Genomic DNA, 21,378 nt, shown 5'->3' on the forward strand with positions numbered 1-21,378 from the left:
GTGTGTTTAAGATTCGATGAGATAGATGAAAAGTTTTTGCATAGAGAACTAAACTACGCCTAACACGAAAAGCTATAAAAAGTGTGAGAGGCCATTTCAAATTGGTAGCAAACTAAACTAGGTCCTGTGTGGATGGTAGCATTAATAAATTGTAGTACTCCCTCAAATCTCACTGACTCATCTTATCTTTTTCAAAGAGTTAAAGCATCTTAAGTTTATTTAAATTTATATAATAGAGTAATAATATTTATGATACAAAATAAGTATTGTTAGATCGATTCTTTATTAATTATATATTTTCAAAGTCAAGATGCTTTCCAAAAAAGTTAGAATCCTTTATAATTTGAAACGGGGGTGTTAAGGAAAAACTACAATTTTAGAACCCATAAGTGCACAAAACTATAGTTTGGAAAAACTCAACAATTTTAGCGACATTATGGTTTTCAAAACCATAAAAGTTCGTAGCGTCCAAAATTTTGGCACTTTGAAACCATGTTTTCTATATTTAAGTTGAACACCCTCCATGTTTTACCTAGCTTCACGTTCATTAGAGTTATTATTATTTCGATATTCTTCACATGTTTGTTGTGCTCGGTTTTCTATATAACAAAATAGGCATATCTAACGAGTTTCATCACTACTTAATATAATTAAATACTACCATTTCAAATGTTCAAACTCAACATTAAAAATAAATTAATAAAATATAAACCATAGTAATTTAATTACAGAATGTACTAGTACAAAGTTCAGCGCAGATGGGAATTATTTGATGATACGACAAGAACAGCACTAAAATAAAGCGACGAAATCAGCACAGTGACCAGCCTGTGGTCATGGAGTTCCTCGAGTACCTGTAGCGAAAACATTTCAGCTCAAAACCGACCTACTCCCGGGATCCAGACCCAGAGGCTTTTGCAGGTCCTGAGGAACCGACCACAGCTGCTTGGGAAATCCAATATATATATTTGAATTTTTAAATAAAGGAAAAATATATTTGTTGATTTGAAAAGCTTACAAAAATAGGTGACGTCACCATCCATACTCGGTGGTTTTGTTCACATATGATGACACTTCGTCTATATAGTATAGTTTTTAAAATTGTAATCTCGTGATGCAAAATTATGCTAATCGATTCCAAATTATAAGTCATTATAACAATCTTAGATAGTCTGATCAAATATATATAATAACATAATGACATTTATGATGTCAGTTAAGTATTATTAAATTCTTTGTTAATTATATTTTTTTAGTATATCTATTTGATTTCTCTCTATAAATTTGGCCAAACTTGACTCTCTAAGATTTTTGAAATGCTTTATAATTTGGAATGGAGGGAGTATAAGATGATAATGGGCTTGTTCGCTTTAATCTAAAGTCGATCGCAGTGGCTATGTGTTCTATAATGTTTACTTTTTATTTGAAAATATTTGGATTCAAAATAATTGGTACCAAGTATAAAATGAATGGCTACCTCATATGGCGGAGGAGAAACAAAAGTCATGACTCGAGATAGTAATAGGTCACCACTCACCACCAACATCTGACTTGCCTTCTTTCTATTCTATTTACTAGCAAATGTGCTGATGCATTATAATTTGTAACTTGTTATGTGTCTATTTGAGGTATTGTATTTAAAGATTTATTCAACAATCGTCATATGCTCCAATACGTATTGCTCTAACTCATTTAGGCTTGTTCGTTTATTGTGTATTGGTTGCCTAGAACTATTTCAATTGGAATGATAAGCTTATTTGTATTAACATGTATCAGCTTGAATAGTTCCACCCTTAAAAATTAGGCCAAACGAACGAGGCCTTAATCATTATGAAAAATAAATATAGCTCACTTGTTAGAGTTGGTAAAAAAGTTTGCTTTTTATTTTTTCTATAAAACCGCTAGTACAAATTTTTGATATATTCAAAGGATTTTAAAAAAATGAAAGATCAAAACCGACTTACGGCAGCTGCCTGGGAGCCCAAGATAAAAGAAATGTTTCGAACCGACTTATAAAGTTCAAAGAAACCGACTGAGCCACTGCTTGGGAGCCCAAGATAAGTACACACAGGAGGGCTGCTTCTGAGGTGTACCGGCGCCTCGCCTGGAGGCGGGCCCACCCCCTCTCCCCAGTCCCCACACACCCCTCGCCCGCCCTCGTTCCCCTCCTCGCCAGTCGCCTCCACTCCCATCACCGACGACGTGTCGAGGCGAGAGCAGAGGGCGAGTCCAAAGTCTAGGGTTCCCGCCGCATCGGCACGGGCATCGCACCGCACCCCGAGGGCGCGGGCACGGAGGAAGATGGCGCGGCGCGGGCGCGTGGAGCTGCGGCGGATCGAGGACAAGGCGAGCCGACAGGTGCGCTTCTCCAAGCGCCGCGCGGGGCTGTTCAAGAAGGCCTTCGAGCTGGCCCTGCTCTGCGACGCCGAGGTCGCGCTCCTCGTCTTCTCCCCCGGCGGCAAGCTCTACGAGTACTCCTCCACCAGGTTCAGCAGCACCCCCGCCCCTCTCTCCCTCCTCAATCGCTTGCCTGTCGATCGAAGTGAGACTGAAGCAGGGGAATAGCCCCCGCCCAACAATTTAGCGGTGGAGCAGGGGCGATCTTCGATTCGCTCCGGCCCCATTTTGGAATCCCGCAGTTGCTCCACGGCTTCTCGCACGCGCAGCGGTCCACCAGCCGCTTTGCTCGTGCACGCCATGTGCTCGAGATAATCCCCGATACCTGGAAGGCTTCGCCTGTGCCACCTTGCATGAACATGACCCTGCTTCGTTTGGGATCTCTATCCGGTCCGGCCTGCCGCTGCCGCTAGCGGCGCAACCTGCTCCTTGAGCTTGCTCTGGAGCTTGGCTGCTCTGGGGCGTACTCTTCAGCTCTCTGCTCTTCTCGCCGTACTGTTCGCAACCTACTCCTTGACCTTGCTCTGGACCTTGGGTGCTGTGGGGCGTACTGCTCAGCTCGCTGCTCTTCATGCCGTACTGTTCGCTCTGCTCCTAGGCCTTGTTTATTTCCTAAAACTGAAAAGTTTTCGAAACTGTAACACTTTCGTTTTTATTTGACAAACATTATCTAATTATGGAGTAACTAGGCTTAAAAAATTCATCTCGTGATTTACAGGTAAACTGTGCAATTAGTTTTTATTTTCGTCTATATTTAATACTCCATGCATGTGGCGTAAAATTAGATGTGATGGGGAATCTTGAATTGATTTTTAGAGTGAACTAAACAAGACCGACTCTGCAATGCGCGGAGATGGAGTGTGGGTGTGGCTGTTTCTTCTCTCCTTTTCACACGTGGTTCACAGGCAGGAGGAACTCGGAACTCTCATGACTCGGGAGCCTGCTTCAATGCCACTGTGGTCAACTCTCTAGCGCGGGCATTGACAAATAGGGCGCACGCCCTCCCATTTGCACCCGGTTCCGTTGATTCTTCTGCGCCCTTGTCGTCGTAATCTGGTTCTCGTCCTTACATCAGCTCCAACCATTGACTTTTAAGCTAGTTATAAACATTCCTCTTATATTTTTAATAGAAGAGAGTGAAAAGTTAGCTCTTGATCAAGAACTAAACTCTTGCATATATTTCAAGGTTATGTGAAAATATCGTGTGGGGCTATGCATGTTAAAAGTCATGTGCTAAAAGTTAGCACTATTGGAGAAGTTGTCTTAGAGTTAGTAACTAGCTCTAATCATTGTGGGTGCCCTTATATGGTGTTGAGAGAAAGTCCGCGCTAGAGATTTTGATAAAAAATACCCTCCAACAAACTCTTCAATTGGTCATCTAAATTTAGCCATTTTTACTTCAGATTCTTTGCTAGCCAAAGATAGAAAATGAGAACGAATCTCTAGAGTATAACAAGAAATAGAAAAACTGTGAAGTGTAGAAAGATATAGAAAATGATTTTTATGTAAATGACTCTCTAAATGATGATTCTAAGAGAGTTTTAAAAAGAATATTGAAGATGCTCTAAGGGATTTTATCTATTCGATGGCAATTTAACCTGTGGATATAGGTACTATGGGTACAATACTCAAGGGTGGAGGTGTATAGATACAAAATTTTACTCACTAGATAATCTATCATAGGCAAGTAATTATTTCACCTGCACTTTGCGATGTGTTGTCATCCCTACTCATAACAAGTTAGGGCTTCAACAGGGAGCTTCGAGTTATGGTGGTTTCGGACATAGGCAATTAGGCACGGGTGTCGGGTGGTGAAGCAATGTGGATGAATTTGCAGTGAGTGGTGAAGCGATGTGGATGAATTGGTCAAGGATAGCATCCTAATAAGAGCAATAAAGGCTTTCAATAAAAAAAGGTACTTATATTTACTATGCATAATAAGTACCATTAGATTAATCTTGAAATATATTTTTGTAATAAACCTGTAAACATGGTCAAACTAAGAATTGTTTCACTCTTCGGAAGTATATTTTCATTCTTTTGGGACAAAGGGAGTAAATAACAAATGCCCACTACCTATACCCATGCCACCTCTGGTATTAGATTCCCCTATACTCATATGGTAAGATATGTCCAATAAGTCACCCATAGCCACCTACATATACAAGATTAGAGCGAAATAGCATTGTTAAAAAACTCGACCAGGGGGAAAGACGTCCCCCTGATTTTCGTCTTAAGTAGATGGTGCCGTGACTCAACCCGGGCTGGCTCAGCCAACCGCTTCTATGGCGAGTTGTGCTGACCAGTTACACCGTGAGAGTGTTGGCGCGAAATAGTATTGTTAGCAACAACTTAATTACATTGACATGATTAACCTAATATGAACTAGTTCTATAAAATCGACATTGGACAAAATGAACTAAACATATCATATAGTTTCTCCTAGCACAAAGAGATACTAGTTTTTATCATCACTATGTCAACACATGTAATGTTTCATGAATCCTTATGACAACATGGGTATAGGGTACACGAGGAATGCATCCAACCCACTGTACATCGTTAATGGGTACAATATGCGTCGAGAATAATGAGTCCTTATGACAACATGCGTCGAGAATAATGTGTGATGGATGAAGAAAATGACATGTAGCTACTCCTAAGGTAATTACCCATTGTACATCATTAATGGGTGCCTATTGCCAACCCAAGGTATGGTAAGTGCATACCCTTTGACCTAATTGTGTTTGTTAACACCATAGTCAATGAAATAATATATATTTTTTCTATTGTTATATGAAGAAATTTAACCGTAGATGACAATTCATGACATAGACACATGACACGTTTGGCTAAGTACAACAACACTATAGTATTAGACAAAAAGAAGTAAAATTAAGACTTCCAAATTTAATTAGATCACATAAACTTTGCAGTAATTATGGTAAAAAGAAGTAAATGCGAGCACCTGTTATTAGAACTTCCACATTTTTTATTAAAAAGTAAAAAGAAGTAAATTCTAGAAAATTGTGATCACTTGTGTTATGTCTATTACTAATACATACAAGCTTTCACATATTAGAGGTCATTGCTAATGCGACATGTGTCGGTTTTCTTTAGTAATTGTGGTAGTTTGAAAAGTTTATGTGATTTTAACTAAATGAAATAAAATGATACTTAACATATATTTTTATCTTTCACGACCAAATCTTAAGCTCTCATAATACTTGTGAAAGAATTGCTATGCTATCCCTTATGCCCTGTTGCTAGCCCTAGCTATCATTCATCATTGTCGCACTAGAATTATCACTAGCATACAAGGATGGCAATGGGTGTAAACCCATTAGGTTTCATCCATCTATACACACACTCGATGGGATATATTGTACCCATGAAAAACCCACATTTGATTGTGGGTACAAAATCTCATCCACATTCATGTCGATATGGGTAAGGGGTACCCATAGGTCATTCAATACCATTACCATTGCCAACACAAGCAAACATATGTTAAGCATATGCAATTATGACCATATAAGCTAACAAGCATATAGATAGTCAAAGAGTTAGTATATGGCAAAACACAACTCAAATAGGCAATATATAGTTCATTAGCTCATAATAAAAACTCCAATATTATTTCAAGTTTTCAACTAAAAGTCCAGTGAGCACATAAAGTTAAACTCATCTTGACACCAAATAATTAGATCAAGATCACCTCATCACATTTAGCACAGACACTAGCAAGTACACAAATAATAGGGTAGAAGATCAATTTTTACATATTAAACCGGGTAGAAAACACCATAGGTTTGTGGGTTTAGGTACAATAAGACTATACTATACCTACATACTTGATGGGTACAATATTTTTTTCACTTAAAAACTCATGGGTTTATGCATTATTCAATACCCATGCTCATAGGGTAAAAAACAATTAGGTTTCAGATTATTCCTTTGGTAACTGTGGAACAATATTATTTTTGTGATTTTCAATAAATGAAATAATTTTGATACTTGAACATGTTTGTTTCATCCTAGCACCTCTAAAAAACCCCCAATGAAAGGAACGTTTATCGCTCATGGTTATTTCTCACAAAATTGAGACATCGTGCCTTGTTGCTAAACTCTTTGATCATTGTTAACTTGAAATGGTCATCGCTCATGGTTATTTCTCACAAAATTGAGACATCGTGCCTTGTTGCTAAACTCTTTGATCATTGTTAACTTGAAATGGTCACTTCGCCTCTCATTTTTTTTCTTTTATATTGGTACACTTAGCTTATTTTATAACTTGTGGTGTTTTGGATAATATTTTGATTTATTTTTAAGATTTTTTTTGTTAGTGTTGTGGGAAAAGAATGAGTGATCTTTATATCCATTTTATATACATCTAGGTAATATAGCTCAATGTTAATCGTAACTTTCATTCATTGTGATCGATTGTCACTGACCACTTAATATTTAATTATAAGTGGACTAGACCTAGATTATATACGTAGTTAATAATTATTGACTTTAATGGTATCTTTAATTCATTGCTATTGGTTACTAGTTTCTTATGTGATAACTTAGACTACTTAATTGTATAATTTTGAATTTGTTAAAATACACTTCTCTTTTTAAATAAGATAAATTTAATTTGCTAATTAAACAAGTTTGGAGAATAAAAGAAATTGATAGCTCACTATAGAATAATCTTATATTAGGTTACTATTATTGTGTCTATAAGTATTTGAGTTTGACTATATTTTGACTCATGGTAATTTTTTGCACCCACATTTTTTGTAGGAAGATCATGCTTATCTACTATCTTGTTTTAATTTGTTTAGTTTTTTATATGTTTTTAATCACAATCTATTAGTAGCTATCTATAGTATTGGTGTATCGATATTTTTAAGAATTTGATGGTCACTGATATGCACTTTGATTTGAAAGGATAGACCTCACCTAGTAGATTATACCCGCATAGACATGAAGTTACTGATTTATCTAGTTTTTTGGAGCAACAAGAATATGATGCAACGACAGGGTTTACAAGGAAAATGCACCATGGAGGATGGTGCCATGATGATGTAGAAACTCAACTTTTAATTTGTGATGAGCATATGGATTGTATATTTGATAGTACTTCTGTAAACTATACAATGGAAATAGTTTCCTCATGTTTGAGTATTCACTATTTTTTTAATATCCATACATAATTGTAATGTGAACAAATGTAATATAAATAACTGAAAATTATCCTCACAGTAAAGAGGACTCAAGTATGATATACGTTGTTCTTACACTTTTTATGATTAACTATTTTTATGGTAAAAGAAATCATCTATAACATACTTGAATTTTGCTAAACAAGCCATCGATGCTTGCCTACTATTTGTAAAAAATAATAATGTTTAATTAGGAAAATATCCTTTATACTTGATACCTTAAGTACTACTTATATCTAGAATGTTCTTAACACCAAACAATTGTCGATACCCACTTAGGGTTCTAATAATATTTAATTAATATCCTTTATACTTGATACCTATAGTACTACTGTATTTACAATGTTCTTAACACTAAATTATTGTTGGTACTCACTTACGTTTCTATGTGTAGTTGTACCCTTTTGTCTTACAGTTATAAATAGTGTTTTTACTAGCTCTAACAAAACTAAGAAAAAGACATATTGGTCCTAAGTGAAATAAAAAGGAAAAAACAAGATGTAGTTGGTATCTATGGCCATGGCAAAATGAATTTTTCATACTTTTATAGATTGTGCTAATCATGATAACTTGGGGAGTCTAGAAAATATATGTTAACTTGAAAACATGTATTACTTGACAAGCAAGTGTAGTCGTGTAGATAAGAGTTTTGTTGACGTCCATGTCAAGTTGGGTGCATAAAAATAATGTTCTACACACACCACATATGCTCTATTTTAACTTCTCTTATTTTGAAACTATTATATATAGTGATTATAGTAATTGGAAAACATAAACTTACTAAATATCTACATACTTGTAAAATTCTACATGCTAAAAATGAAATTCTACGTACTTGCACATTACACAACACATACATAAGCCTATCATTGTATCTTAGTTTGAGGTAACTAGGTTAAAACACCAATCAATATTTTTTTTCTCCTTCTGCCTTTTGCGCTTGCTAACAAATATCATTGTTTGTTTCTCATTTATTTCTTCATTATTTCTTTGGTGCTCCTATGATAATCAACAAAAGTACTTTAAAGGTGGATAACTTGTAACATTTGAAAGAGAACCTAAAGTTGGATATTTGAATACTAGACAAGTTTATAAATATTGGAAGAGAACAAAATTGATACTTAAATACTAGACACATGTAAAATTTAGAGTTGTACTCTTTACATATATAATTACTTATTCATCTATGATTTTTTTATTTGAAAGCGTCAAGAATGAACTTTTCTAAATTATGCATGAGGTGTTCGTATAATTAGGAATCCTACACTTTGCTATTTTTTACATTTTCCTATTTACTTCTTTGTCGTTGTTGTGATTGTTGTTCATATAAGTTAGGGGTTCATGTTGAGTTTCAACTCTAGCCTACCCCAACTTGCTTGTTGTTGTTCGTTCAAGAGTGTTTTCTTTGTCTCATCTCTTTAGTGGCAATACTAGGGTCACCACTAAACCATTCAATGTTCATATTTTCAAGAACCTTCCTAACTTGTTGATAAAGCATTCCTTGATCTTCCAAGTACTTGAAATACAAACTTTCTCTTCTAAGAGTTCTTTCTAGAAATTTTTCATGAAGTCTTTGCTCATAATTTAATTGAGTTCTCGTTGAAACCTATATAAACTTTCTTTCTTAGGGTTTTCTCTAAAGAAATCTCATGAGTCTTTGCTCATACTTTAATTCGATTCTCTTTGAAACCTCTCAATGCCTTAGATAGAGCAAGCTTATCATCATTCGAGGTTGTCTTAATATCTTCGCCACAAAGCTTTCATGATCATTGTCGCTAGATGAATGCTCTTATTGTTTTTGTTTAAGTTGTTTGTAAGGCAAACTTATGAGTCAAGTTCTTACCATTTTCATTTCAAAATTTTGTGAACTCTTGTTTGTATTCTCTTTGAAACCTATAAAAACCTTCTTTTCTTAGAGTTTTCTTTGAAGAAATTTCACATATTTTATTTGATTCTCTTTGAAACTGCTCGGTGCCTTTAGAGCAAGCTTATCATCATTTGAGGTTGTCTTAATATCTTCGCCGCCAAAGCTTTGATGGCCATTGCCACTAGAAGAATGCTCTTATTGTTTCTGTTTCTAAGTTGTTTGTAAGGCAAACTCATGGGTCAAGTTCTTACTATTTTCATTTCAAAACTTTGTGAGCTCTTGTTTTTAAGGCTAACTCTTACGCCATGTCTTTGATCGTCTAAAGTAAAGTATATGGCATTCTTTGCCCGTTTGCCAAAATTTGCATCTTAAATCTATCAATGCATAACTTTTTGTCTTTATATAACTCTATTATGGACTCTTGATATAGATGATTGATTGAACTCCAACATTTTATCACCAACCTTATGTGGTTTCTTTGTAACTGCATCTCATCCAACATGGTAACACCTCATTTGGCATCTACCCATAGGAAGGTAGGTCTAGTTGGATAGATTTATCAATGGCATACCTAGATTCAAACCATTGGCACCGAGTTTGTGGCCACATGCTAGAAGGCTCTATGGTATGGAAGCCTACGGGCTCAAATGTAAGTGTTCGAAGATTGTCAAGATCTTTATGAGTTCTCAAATAGAAACTACTTTTGTAAGACTTCTATTACAAACCATAGTAGTATTTTTCAAAACCACGTGGCTTTAGATCTCCACTTGAGTTTTCCCGGTAGAAACTTCTCCAACTCGAAAAGTTTTCTAAGATTTCTATTACCAAAACATCGATACCATAGTTCGTAGCTATATACTATAAGGCTCTCCTAAGTATGAGAATGGATTCAGACATGGGAGTTCTAGAATCCTCGAGGCCCAACTTTATGCTTTTTAGTAAAGCTCTGCCCTTTGTCCTTCGACTCTAGTACCTTGCTAAGACTCATATTACTCATTGTTGCTCGACTCCAGACTTCAAAATTCAATATGATGTTACTTCACTTCAGGATTTTGTTTGTTTGTTAGGGACCAAGTTTTTTCAAGAAACTACTCTACTAAATGTCAAGATCTCATATAAGCATTGTTCTTTTCTTCAAAGAAAGATCTAAGGAAAATTCAAATTTAGGTGCAAATGCAGGTTTTATTCTAAAAAATTGAATTTTTTGCACTTACTGCTTTCATATAATTACCCTTAGACATAAACTAACTTGTACGTTGTAAGCTTGTCAACATAGAACTAAGCATGTAAATTGTGTCCAGTGATTTCTCTATCGTACATCAAACTAAATCCAAGGTATGTTGTGACAAGCTAAACCCAAGGTTTGTTAGCTTAGGATCTAATCCCACCTCTCGTTACCAAAAGGTGGATGCAAATAGTGCTGATGTCCTGCTACCATGTTTTCCATTTTCAGCATAGAAGATACATATGACCGCTATCAGCAATTTGCGGGAGCAGGAAGAAATGTGAATGGAGATAACAACGATGTAAAGATCTCAATAAGGCTAAAGCTGCATAACTTACAGTCCAGTTTTAGACTGGGATGGAAACCATGATCATATTGTGGAACCCATCAATCTATGTTACTACACTTGCCATCAGTATGCTCAGTATTCTGTTTGCACGGCGTGTTTTTCTTTGTAGTACAAGTACCAAAACGGAAATATCCCAGTGGACAGTTCATCTACACAGAAAAGAGATATCATGTGATTTTTCTGATAAATATAGCTGACTAAATATTTTGCCCCAGAACCCAGACGTAGCTGCTTCAGATTTACAGTCGAGACTTAAGGAGATCGCAACATGGTAAATCCAAGTTTTCACTATTTTCTCCCAACTATGTATGTTCAGTGGTGGAAAAAAATGTAACAAACTTGCAGGTCTGAACAACACAATGCTGAGGAGTCAGATGCCAATGAACTCGAGAAACTAGAGAAACTCCTGGCAAATGCTTTGAGGAACACGAAAACCAAAAGGGTACAGTAGATTGACTTTCTTTTAGTATGCCATCATTGCAGCTGATTTAGATAGAGAATACTCGAAAAACTGTTTGCGTACATTTTGTTTTTCAATCCTGAGGACCAAATATCGCTACAATCCCGTGGTGCATGGTTTGCTGATGTTTCCACCTTCACAATTTTCAAGTAGACAAGAGAATACTCATCTGACAAAGTAGAAATATTGCACCTCCAGACACTGTGTTGGCCAACATTGGGCAACAATATGCTGTGAAGTGTCAACCAGAGAGTGCATGGAGTCATATTTTGGAGGACTCCTTAATTATCATCTGTTTTTTTAGATGTGGACTAAGCAGCAGCATCTTGTATGTGCACAAGCTTTCTTAAAAAATGTAAGAGAACAAAAGTGGCATTCTAGTACTGCTCTAGTATTCTGTAAGAATCTAACATCAATGCAGAAATGGTCAGTCAGCATTCATGGAAAACCCCTCAGATAGCTCAACTCTTTAGATATGTAGGAGCCGTCCTGTGAGAACAAGATAACAAATGCCAAAAAATCTTCTAGCTATGTTCTAATTGAGCTTCTTTTTTGTATGATTGCTGACGGCAACTGGATTGTCCTGCCTTACTATTCCAGAGTCCAGAGTATTGGTAAGCTGGACACAGTAGACGTGCATAAGAGCCATCATTCACAAAATGTTGTGTTTCTATTAGCCCAAAGCTTGAAAGGAACGTTCATCACAATCAAGCTTGTCAGCCATCTCAGAAAAAAAAAAACAAGATATTACCGCTCACTTTGAATCATTTTTACGTAATTGGGAAGTGCAATTATGTAGTCCTCGCATGTTAGTCTGAACTTTTCTTTTCTGATGAAATGCAGATGTTGGCAAAACAAAACAATGGTGGTGCCGGTACAAGTACAGGCAACCAGAACAGCAACGGACCTAGTAGTCACGAGTAAGGAGTGGCTTTGCTCAGCACAGAGTGTGCAACTGACAAATGAAATGGGGCGTGCATCTGTTGCTGACAGTGCCGCGTAGTATTGTTAGGCAGCTAAGGTTTGTCAAGGTTAGCTGAGGAAGGGAAGTTCAATAACAGGATGCAGAAATGGTGTCGTCCTTGCCGAACCAGACCCTGTTATGTTGTCGCACCTTGTTTCTTTTCCTAGCATTGTGCCTGCTGCTTGATGTTTGTACGGGTTGTGAGTCTGTGAGATGCTTCATGTTTGTTTGGATGTGTCAACCTGCTGTGACCCTCGTGGAGCCTGGGTCTCACGCTACTTTTACCAGGTGTGGTATGCAGAAGAAGTGACGCTGTATAATTATGCAAGTTTCTGGCAGATTTCAAATTTTCAATCCAGTAGTTACTCCTTCTAATGGTACAGGTTGGCATGATTTCATCTGCAAAAAAGAGTGTGGCTTGTGTGTTAATTGCAGCCAAATGTTTTTGCAGGTTTGTGATAAAAATGTTGGTCACTTGTGTTTATACTGTCCTAGGTCTCAGCGGTCTGAAAGGTAATATATGTGCCATGTGTAGCCTTGCACCATGCTGGAGTTCGTGCGTGTGAATGTTTTGTGGGTTGGCAGCAGGTCTGGATGTTGGGCTGGGCTACTTTCAAACTCGCGTTACATCCAGAACCGATAGCAGGTTGTTTGTTTTCTCGTAATATTTAGTCCAGTCAAAGTTGTTTTTTATCTTTTCTTGTCAAAAGTTTTCTCGTACTAATATTTAGTCCAGTCAAAGTTGTTTTTAGTCCAGAACCTACAGCAGGTTGTTTGTTTTCTGGGCCACATTAGACGTGGTGCGTGAACGTATTTGTGCTTTTGATTGTGCACGGTGATGCCTGGAGAACGAAGAATGTTCTGGACACGAGCCTTGCGCTAGCACGACGCTATTATTTGTGAGCCGTGCCAGAGACCAGGGCCGGTCTTAGCATTTCATGGGCCTTAGGCAAGATAGATAAAAGCGGGCTTTAGACTGTCTCCAACAAACACAAAACTCATTCCTTCATTTGAGTCACGTATAGGAAAGAGTCGGTCATCCAAAACCTTCCATCTCCAACAGCCAACGCAAAAAGAGCCGGCTCCTTCATCTTCCCCACGTCCGGCCCCTTCGTCCGCCACCTCGCAAGAGCTGGCAAATGAGAGCTCCCCGCCGCAGGCCTGTCTAGCCGCGCCGGTGGCTCCCCGGTCCCCGTGTGCGGGCCTGCCTACCCATGCCGGCGGCTCCCCGCCATGGCCGCGCGGGCCTGCCCGTGCCGGCGGTTCCCTGCCGTGGTCTTGCCTGGTCGCATCCACTGCCGAGAGGGAGGACGTGGAAGCCACCACGCACCGTCATTGGGAGCGAGGACGGCGACGCCCACAATGCCGAAGATTTGGGTCGTGCGTCGGGAGGACGCATATTTGTCTTCCCTCTCTCCTCCTACCTAAAATGGGTACTCTGATTGCCTACTCTGTTGGAGGAGTTTTTTTCACTGTATGTTATGCATTTATGTTATGCATTTTAGGTTTGGGTGGCCTTTTGTATCTGCTGTTGGAGACAGCCTTAATTTAGAGTCTTTTTGGCTGGTTGCTCTTGGCTCATAGCTTCATGCTAGAGTAGCTAGATGAGCCAAAAATATTAGCTTCCCTCTACCCCCAGTTCATTTACCCGTGTATCCCAACTATTTTCTGCAGCAAATTTAATGTAAGAGCATCTCCAAAGGCTCATTACAGTTACTTAGTAAAAGTAGTAATTATTAATAATACCAAGCGTGCCATAATATAAATAGAGAGCTCTACTCTTGCCTTTCACCGATGGTTTTCAATAGTTAATTTCTTAAAACTTGAAAACACGACAATAGTTAATACTCCCTCCGTCCATAAAATATTGCAATCGTAGGACCAAAAGGAGGTAACAAGGACCATGTCAAATGACCAAAATGCCCCTATAATTGATTTGACATTACACTGCACCAAAGTTCACGTTCACAATTATTTGGCACTAAAAATTTGCAGCTAGAGTACACGTGTCCATATATAGGCTCAAGTTCTGGCTAGAAGCCTCTAGAAACAGTTGAGAAACAACCAAAGCTTCCCTGCGCCTAATACAGAATTTAAACCGAACCATGCCCAAGTCTTGTGCGTGAGCTGGCAGCGGTCTGGGTGGTGCTGTGGATGTGGGTCCCCCACCCTAGGTCCTAGTAGGCTACTTTAGCGTTTTTTTTTTTAGAAAAATTTGAACTGTTGAATTGCAATATTTTGTGGACGGAGGGAGTAGAGAGCTCTACTCTCGCCTTTCACCAATGGAATTTTACAGGTCACCAGTATTTTTCTACAGGTGGTCGGACACAGATTCGTGTTGCTATCAGGGCCTTGTTTACTTTCAAATTTTTTTGCAAAATATAAATAGTAGCACTTTCGTTTGTATTTGACAAATATTGTCTAATTATAGACTAACTAGGCTCAAAAGATTTGTCTCGTCAATTCCGACCAAACTGTATAATTAGTTTTTATTTTCAGTTATATTTAATACTACATGTATATGTCTAAAGATTTGATGTGACGGGAAATCTGAAAAATTTTGCAAAATTTTTAGTAACTAAGGCCTTGTGATGTTTCTGTCCCGGCTTCCACAGCCAGGCAGAGGCAGCCAGGCCGCCCCCCCGGCCAGCGCGCGCGGCGCTGAACCCGGGCCGCGGCAATCGGCATATACTATATACTACTAGCGCCCACCCGGCGCCTCAGTTGATAGCTTTGGCCCGTGTCCCGCCCCGCAGGCGACACATCACCACCGCCATCAGTCGGCACGGTAAAGAAAGGGCGGTCGCCCCCGCGCTCTCTGGCGCAGGCACAAGCACAAGTGCGCGCGCGCGCCCGACGGGTGGCCTGCGACGATCGACACGTTGGATTTGGGATCGGACCTGCTCGCATGCTCTACTAGTGCTCTCTGCTCATTCGCCATATGCGGAGGTGCTTCAACCGTTCCGCGCCCGCCACCGCCGCCGCCAGAGATGCGGCAAGGGCAAGCAAAATGCGGGAGGAGGCCGTGACCCTTGGAAGAGAATACGAGTACTCGGAGGCCTCTTTGCTTGCGTTGCCAGCTATTCCTTCCTTCCACCAACGATGAGGGGAACCAGGCCACAGACTGGCCCGAGATCCAATCCACATTATTCGAGGTAATAACTAACTTTAAATTCTATGATAGAGTCCTCATCGTAAGTACTCTAGAGTGTAGTAGAGGTGCGTATGCTTAACAGCCTGAGCAAGCCGCAGTAGTGTGTTACTGTTGGTTGAAACGGAATATGATAACTTCCATGGCTCAGGCAATCGAACTCAGGCTCAACTCAGGTGTCTGAACTCCATCTTCCCCCAACTCCCAATTCCTAGCGAAAAACTATCAAAATTCGAGACACAAAACTATATGGCCTTGTTTAGTTCCCACCAAAATCCAAAAAGTTTTGAATATTCCCCATCACATCGAATCTTGCGGCACATGCATGAAACACTAAATATAGACGAAAACAAAAACTAATTACACAGTTTGCCTATAAATCGCGAGATGAATGTTTTGACCCTAGTTAGTTTATGATTGGACAATATTTACCACAAACAAACGAAAATGCTACAGTAGTGAAATCCAAAAAAATTTCACATCTAAACAAGGCCATAATCAGGCGAAAATTGATTGCACCACCCTGTTTCTACAACATTTTGATGGCCGCTGTTTCCCTTGCTACATCAAGGAAAAAAAATACTTGGATGGCTGGATAATTTATACACAACTAGTATAGTGCCCGTGCTAACGCTACGGATCCATTCTAAGGATGTACTTGAAAACCTTTCAATGAAACAATGATAATATTTTCATAGTGTTTGGTCTCACACAATTGCATATGATCATTCATATAATATAACCTAGAATACACTCATGAATAAGAAGGAATAATAAATTCATGTCTCATATCTCTACTATAATTAAAATCTTCTCTAGGCAAATTCCACCTACAAGATCAACGACTCACAGCATGGACGCATGGCAACCACTATCGATTTTCCCGTGAAGCCCAAATCCGACAACGAGGAACAAACAAAGGGGCTAAACTGCAATAAACACGTCCCCCCTCGGATTCCCCCTCCCACCACCACACCACACCACCCGGCTCCCCCCGGCTGCAGAGCAGAGTCGACTTCATCCAAGCTCAGCTGTAACATCCCAGATTTTTACGAAAAACCAAAAATATGAGCTTTTTAAAATTCTAACCCGCTAACAAATTGTATAGTTTCTAGGTGAAACTCGATCCTAACCCGCTAACAAATCGTTGCATCCATATAGAATTGCTTGTAGGCAAGTGCTTTGTTCGTGAGTCGGTTTAGTGTTTAGTCCTATTTAGGGTTTTGAGTTTCTTTTGGAGTGCACAAACCCATAGCAAAGTCTTCCCAAATCTTCGTTGAGCCTATCTCAAAGGCTAGCGAATCCCTTCTCAACCTTTTCGTTGGAGTACGTCTCAAAACTCCATTGGATTTTATCCGATCTCTTTTCGAATCTTTCTCCAAACTCCTTTTGCTTTCTCCTTTCTTGGGCCAATTCTTACCCTTTTCCGTGACCTCCTTGCGCCACTCTCTCAACCGTGCGGCCCACCACCCTTCCCACTCCGCGAAGCCCACCCTGTGTGGCCCAGCACCCCCCCCTGGCCCAACTTCCCTCTCCCTCCTCGTGGCCCGGCAACTGAGCCAGGCCCGAGTCGCCCCGCCAGCCCAGCTGGGCAAGCAACCGGCCGGCGCCCTCCCCTTCCCTCCAGCCCACGCGCGCGCCAAGGCCCAGCTGGCCTCCTCGCCATCCCACACAGACCCGTGCCCAGCGCCTAACCCTAAGCCGCGCGCCCCAGCCCCTGGAGGACAGCCGCCGCCGCCTAGAGCGCGCACCGCGCTCAGCGAACCTTCCCTTTCCCCGGGCGCAGATCCGGCTCTCCGCCGCCGCCATGGCCGCCCGCCGCCTCCTCCTGCTCCTCGCCGTTGTCGCCGCGTCCCTCCTCGCCGCCGACGCGCGGCCGTGCCACACCTTCCTCGTCGCCTTCCCCGCCGATCCCAACCCCAACCCCAGCAGAGGCGACGGCGCCGTCCACCACCACCTCGGCATCCCCCACGTCGCCACGGTCATCACCGTCTTCCACGTCCGCCGCCTCGGTCCGCAAGTCCCCCACGGCCACCGCAACCACCACCACCTCCACTCCATCCCCGCCAACGTCCAGATCCACCGCCCTGATCTCCCGCACCCCGCCGCGGGCGCGGCCGCGGCCGCCGGGCCCCAGGAGCGAGCCAGGGGCATCCTCGTGGTCGTCGTCGGGCTCCTCTTCGGCATCGCCTGCGGCGCGCTCTCCATAGCACGACATGCACGAGAAGTTGGAGGATAGAGATCGACGGGAAGAGAAGAGAGCGGAGGTAGCCGATGCTTGGAGCCGCTGTGCGTTTCGCCTAAACCGCGTAGGTGCTATGGAGCCGCAGGCACGGTCTTCTGATCTCGCCCGGCTCCTGTATCCCTTCTCTCGTCTCGGTAGGGGAAAAAAAGGGGGCTCCAGTGCAGCGGCCCTGGGAATCGAACCTTGGTCACAACATTGTTTGCGGTCGCGTGTGAGTAGGTGCAGGTGTGTAAGGTCGTGATCATACTTCTAATCTAGACCGTTAAATCTGTAAGACATGTGTTGTGAGTCGTTGATCTTGCAGGTGGAATTTGCCTAGAGAAGATTTCAATTATAGTAGAGATAGAAACTACGATGTTTTGCATTATGTGCCCCTCACAAGCGCCCAGAACTGCATGTCTATTGCGCTTCGTGTTCCCTATCATTACAACACATTTTTAATTTTATTCTATGTAAAAACCGTCGACATACTTCATCGGAACAAAAGAGGATGAATATTTTACGAGCATATTTTATTATTCAAATAAACAAATTCTATATGTACATTGAGATCTTTTTTTGAAAAAAAATCCTTTTCCTTTTATTCCATCCATCACCTGGGGCTGCTTACCACTGCCCTGTTATGCCATGAGAGACGAAGGAAAACTTGACGAAAGGTCTATTTGGTTTCTCTTGCTAAATTTTAGCCAGATAAAATTATTTTAGCTATTTTTATATAACTAGTGGAACTAAACTAGTTTAGCTTCTTTTTAGTCAGTTTGTTTGAAAGTTTAACTACTAAAATTTAGCTAATTTAAATTTAACAAGGGGAATCAAACAGACTCTAATATTAAACTTTTTGCCCAATAAGAAGCCGCTAACATGGCCCAACTACTACTGCCTACGGTTAGGCTTTGTTTAGTTAGGCCCTGTTTAGTTTCCCATCTAAAATTTTTTCGTCCATCCCATCGAATCTTTGGACACATGTATGGAACATTAAATGTATATAAAAAAATAAACTAATTACACAGTTTGATTGAAAAACGTGAGACGAATCTTTTAAGCCTAGTTACTCCATGATTAGCCTTAAGTGTTACAGTAACTCACATGTGCTAATGATAGATTACTTATGCTTAATAGATTTGTCTTGTAGTTTCCTGATGAGCTATGTAATTTGTTTTTTTATTAGTTTCTAAAAACCCCTCCCGACATCCCTCCGACGCATCTGATGTGACACCCAAAAAAATTATCTACAATCTAAACAGAGCCTTAGTGAAATTTTAGCTTTAGATATTCGTATGTATTTAATAATTATTATTTATATAGATTAATTAGGTTTAAAAAATTTATTTTACAAGTTATAGATAAATTATGTAATTAATTATTTTATTTATCTATATTTAATATTTTATGTATATATTGTAAGATTTGATATGACAAAAAAATTTTAAAAAAATTAGCAATAGCAGGCCACGGGGAGAAGCAACGGAAAGAGAAGGCAACAGCAAAAAGCGCGAAAGGCTATCCGAGCCGTTCCCTTTTATCTTCCACGTCAGCTCGCGCTTGCGTGGCTATAACGCCTCGCATCGCCCAATCACACGACGCGAAATAGAGCACATGCAGCGGCTGCCACAGAACCTCCCTGCCGCGCGGACCCCACCCTGTCAGCAAAGCGATAACCCCCAATCACACGACGCGGCCATGACTCGGCGCCGCAGATAGGGATGGGGCGCCCCGCGAAATAAGGCTAGTGTCAATGTGAGTTTTATGTTTCATTTGCATTAAATAGGTTGTAACATGAGCTGTTTTAATGACATGACAGTGTATTTAAGAAAAGAGAGAAGAAATAGGTTTCATCTAGATGAAACTCTCTTGGCACGATTATCAAGTCTCTATGAGTCTTGGAATTAAATGCTTATGAAACTATAAGATGAAACTCTCCATTAAGAGTGGGTGTTTCATTCAAATTTTATTTTATTTTATATAACATGACAGTCTTAAAAACAACGCCATGAAACTCTCTACTGGAAAATCCACTGGGGGGCTACGACGGCCCTAGCGCCGGTGACCACGACCAGACCACCGTCCCAACGGCCAGCGCCCACCCACTCGGACCCCACATCCACCACTGGCATGTGGGCTCGCTCACGTACTGCACCTTATTTTTCCTTCCCTTCCGTGGACCCGGGAGCAGTAGGAGGGCCCCACATTGGACACTGGGCCAACCGCGGTGTATAAAGGCCTGTCCCACGCGCCAATCAATCCTGTTCTCTGTTCTCTCTTCTCCGTCTCGCGCTGCGCCTCGCGTCCTGTCCTGTTCCCGTCCGCCACGTCTCTCCTCTCATCCTCTCATCCGCTCTCCTCGCCTGCGCGCTGATCCTCATCCATCGACCGCGACTCAAAGGGCGACGACGAGCGCAAGCACAGCATGACGGGTACCGGCGACAGCGGCGGCGAGCACTACTCGCACTACTCGCGGCAGGTCCGCGAGCTCTGCGCTTTGCTGCTCACCATCGTCTACCCCACGGCACCGGGGCGGGGGGCGTCGTCGGTGTCGATGTCGATGTCGCCGGCCGCGGCGGCGTCCATGCTCCTGGGCGCGTCGGTGGCGCTCATGCTCTGCGGCTCCGTCACCTTCGCCATCGGCTTCTTCCTCATGCCATGGGTCGCCGGCCTCGCGCTCCTCTTCGGCTTCGCCGGCGCCGTCAACACCCTCTCCTCGGGGCTCTTCCTCTGCACCAACACCAAGCAGCCCCCGGCCGCTGCCGCCGCCGCGGTCCCTTGCAAGCACCCGCGGGGACGGATCATCGGGCCCCCGACCACAACCCCAGTGATGCGCTCCGACGCGCTCGTCGCCTAGCTTCCTTTCCTCCGGGCCGGCGTCCCTAGATTTTTTGCTTTGATTTCTCTTCGTGGATCGCTACTAGGATTCCCTGTAAAAAACGCACCCTTTTTCTGTACTACGCTGAGCAGTATGATCCAGAGGAGGCGTTGTTGCTTGGCTGGTTAATGGGAGGAACCGAACCTCGAAAGAAATTAATTAAGTGATTGTTTAGCCTCATGTTGGCAATTTCGTTCTGATTCGCCTAAATAATTGTTTTAAAATTCCCCCCCTTGTTCATGTTCTTGTTTTGATGATGACAAGTCTACTACTAGCCTACTAGGTGACACGTATTTCTTTTTGATAACTACTGCTTTGTTGGTCAGCATGATCACGAAACTTTGGTAACGTGTTGGCTACGGAGAACAGTGCAAGTTCGCTACCTGTGGAACGCGGTGGCAGTCCACCCGCGTGTGTGGTGAGATAGACGTCGAGCGGCCTGTTGTACTGTGGGGACACACGGGGCATATTCCGTACACGTAACGGACAGTGATGTGAGTGTTTTGATTGAGCGTGCTCGTCAGCTGTGAGAGAGAAGTAATCAAACATGTGGCCCACGAGGCGTAAAAGTGCAGGCTCGTCACAGTCAGGTCTCCTTTAGTTTGAAATTTTTTTTGGTTTGGGGGTAATACACCTAGGGATGAAAA

At 41.4% G+C, this 21,378-nt stretch overlaps 3 protein-coding genes across 4 annotated transcripts; all 3 read left to right on the forward strand.

The window, feature by feature from the left end:
• On the forward strand, positions 2,106-12,884 carry LOC8079807 (MADS-box transcription factor 51). 2 transcript variants are annotated; one of them, XM_021455680.1, is made up of 6 exons: positions 2,106-2,486; positions 10,931-11,003; positions 11,267-11,322; positions 11,397-11,493; positions 12,112-12,125; positions 12,355-12,495. In XM_021455680.1, coding segments are annotated over exons 1-6 (426 nt in total). In that variant the 5' UTR covers positions 2,106-2,301; the 3' UTR covers positions 12,356-12,495. The 2 variants fall into 2 exon arrangements, with proteins under 2 accessions (XP_021311355.1, XP_002456860.1); XM_002456815.2 differs by lacking the exon at positions 12,112-12,125 and having other exon boundaries at positions 2,114-2,486; positions 12,355-12,884.
• Positions 17,421-17,865, forward strand: LOC8079808. The gene has a single exon (XM_002456816.2). It carries the CDS (start codon positions 17,434-17,436, stop codon positions 17,863-17,865), a length of 432 nt encoding a protein of 143 aa, XP_002456861.1. The 5' UTR covers positions 17,421-17,433.
• LOC8079809 lies at positions 20,113-20,958 on the forward strand. The gene has a single exon (XM_002456817.2). The coding sequence runs from the start codon at positions 20,279-20,281 to the stop codon at positions 20,708-20,710; it is 432 nt and encodes a 143-aa protein (XP_002456862.1). The 5' UTR covers positions 20,113-20,278; the 3' UTR covers positions 20,711-20,958.

Source organism: Sorghum bicolor, chromosome 3, assembly GCF_000003195.3.
Source record: "Sorghum bicolor cultivar BTx623 chromosome 3, Sorghum_bicolor_NCBIv3, whole genome shotgun sequence".
NCBI lineage: Eukaryota > Viridiplantae > Streptophyta > Magnoliopsida > Poales > Poaceae > Sorghum > Sorghum bicolor.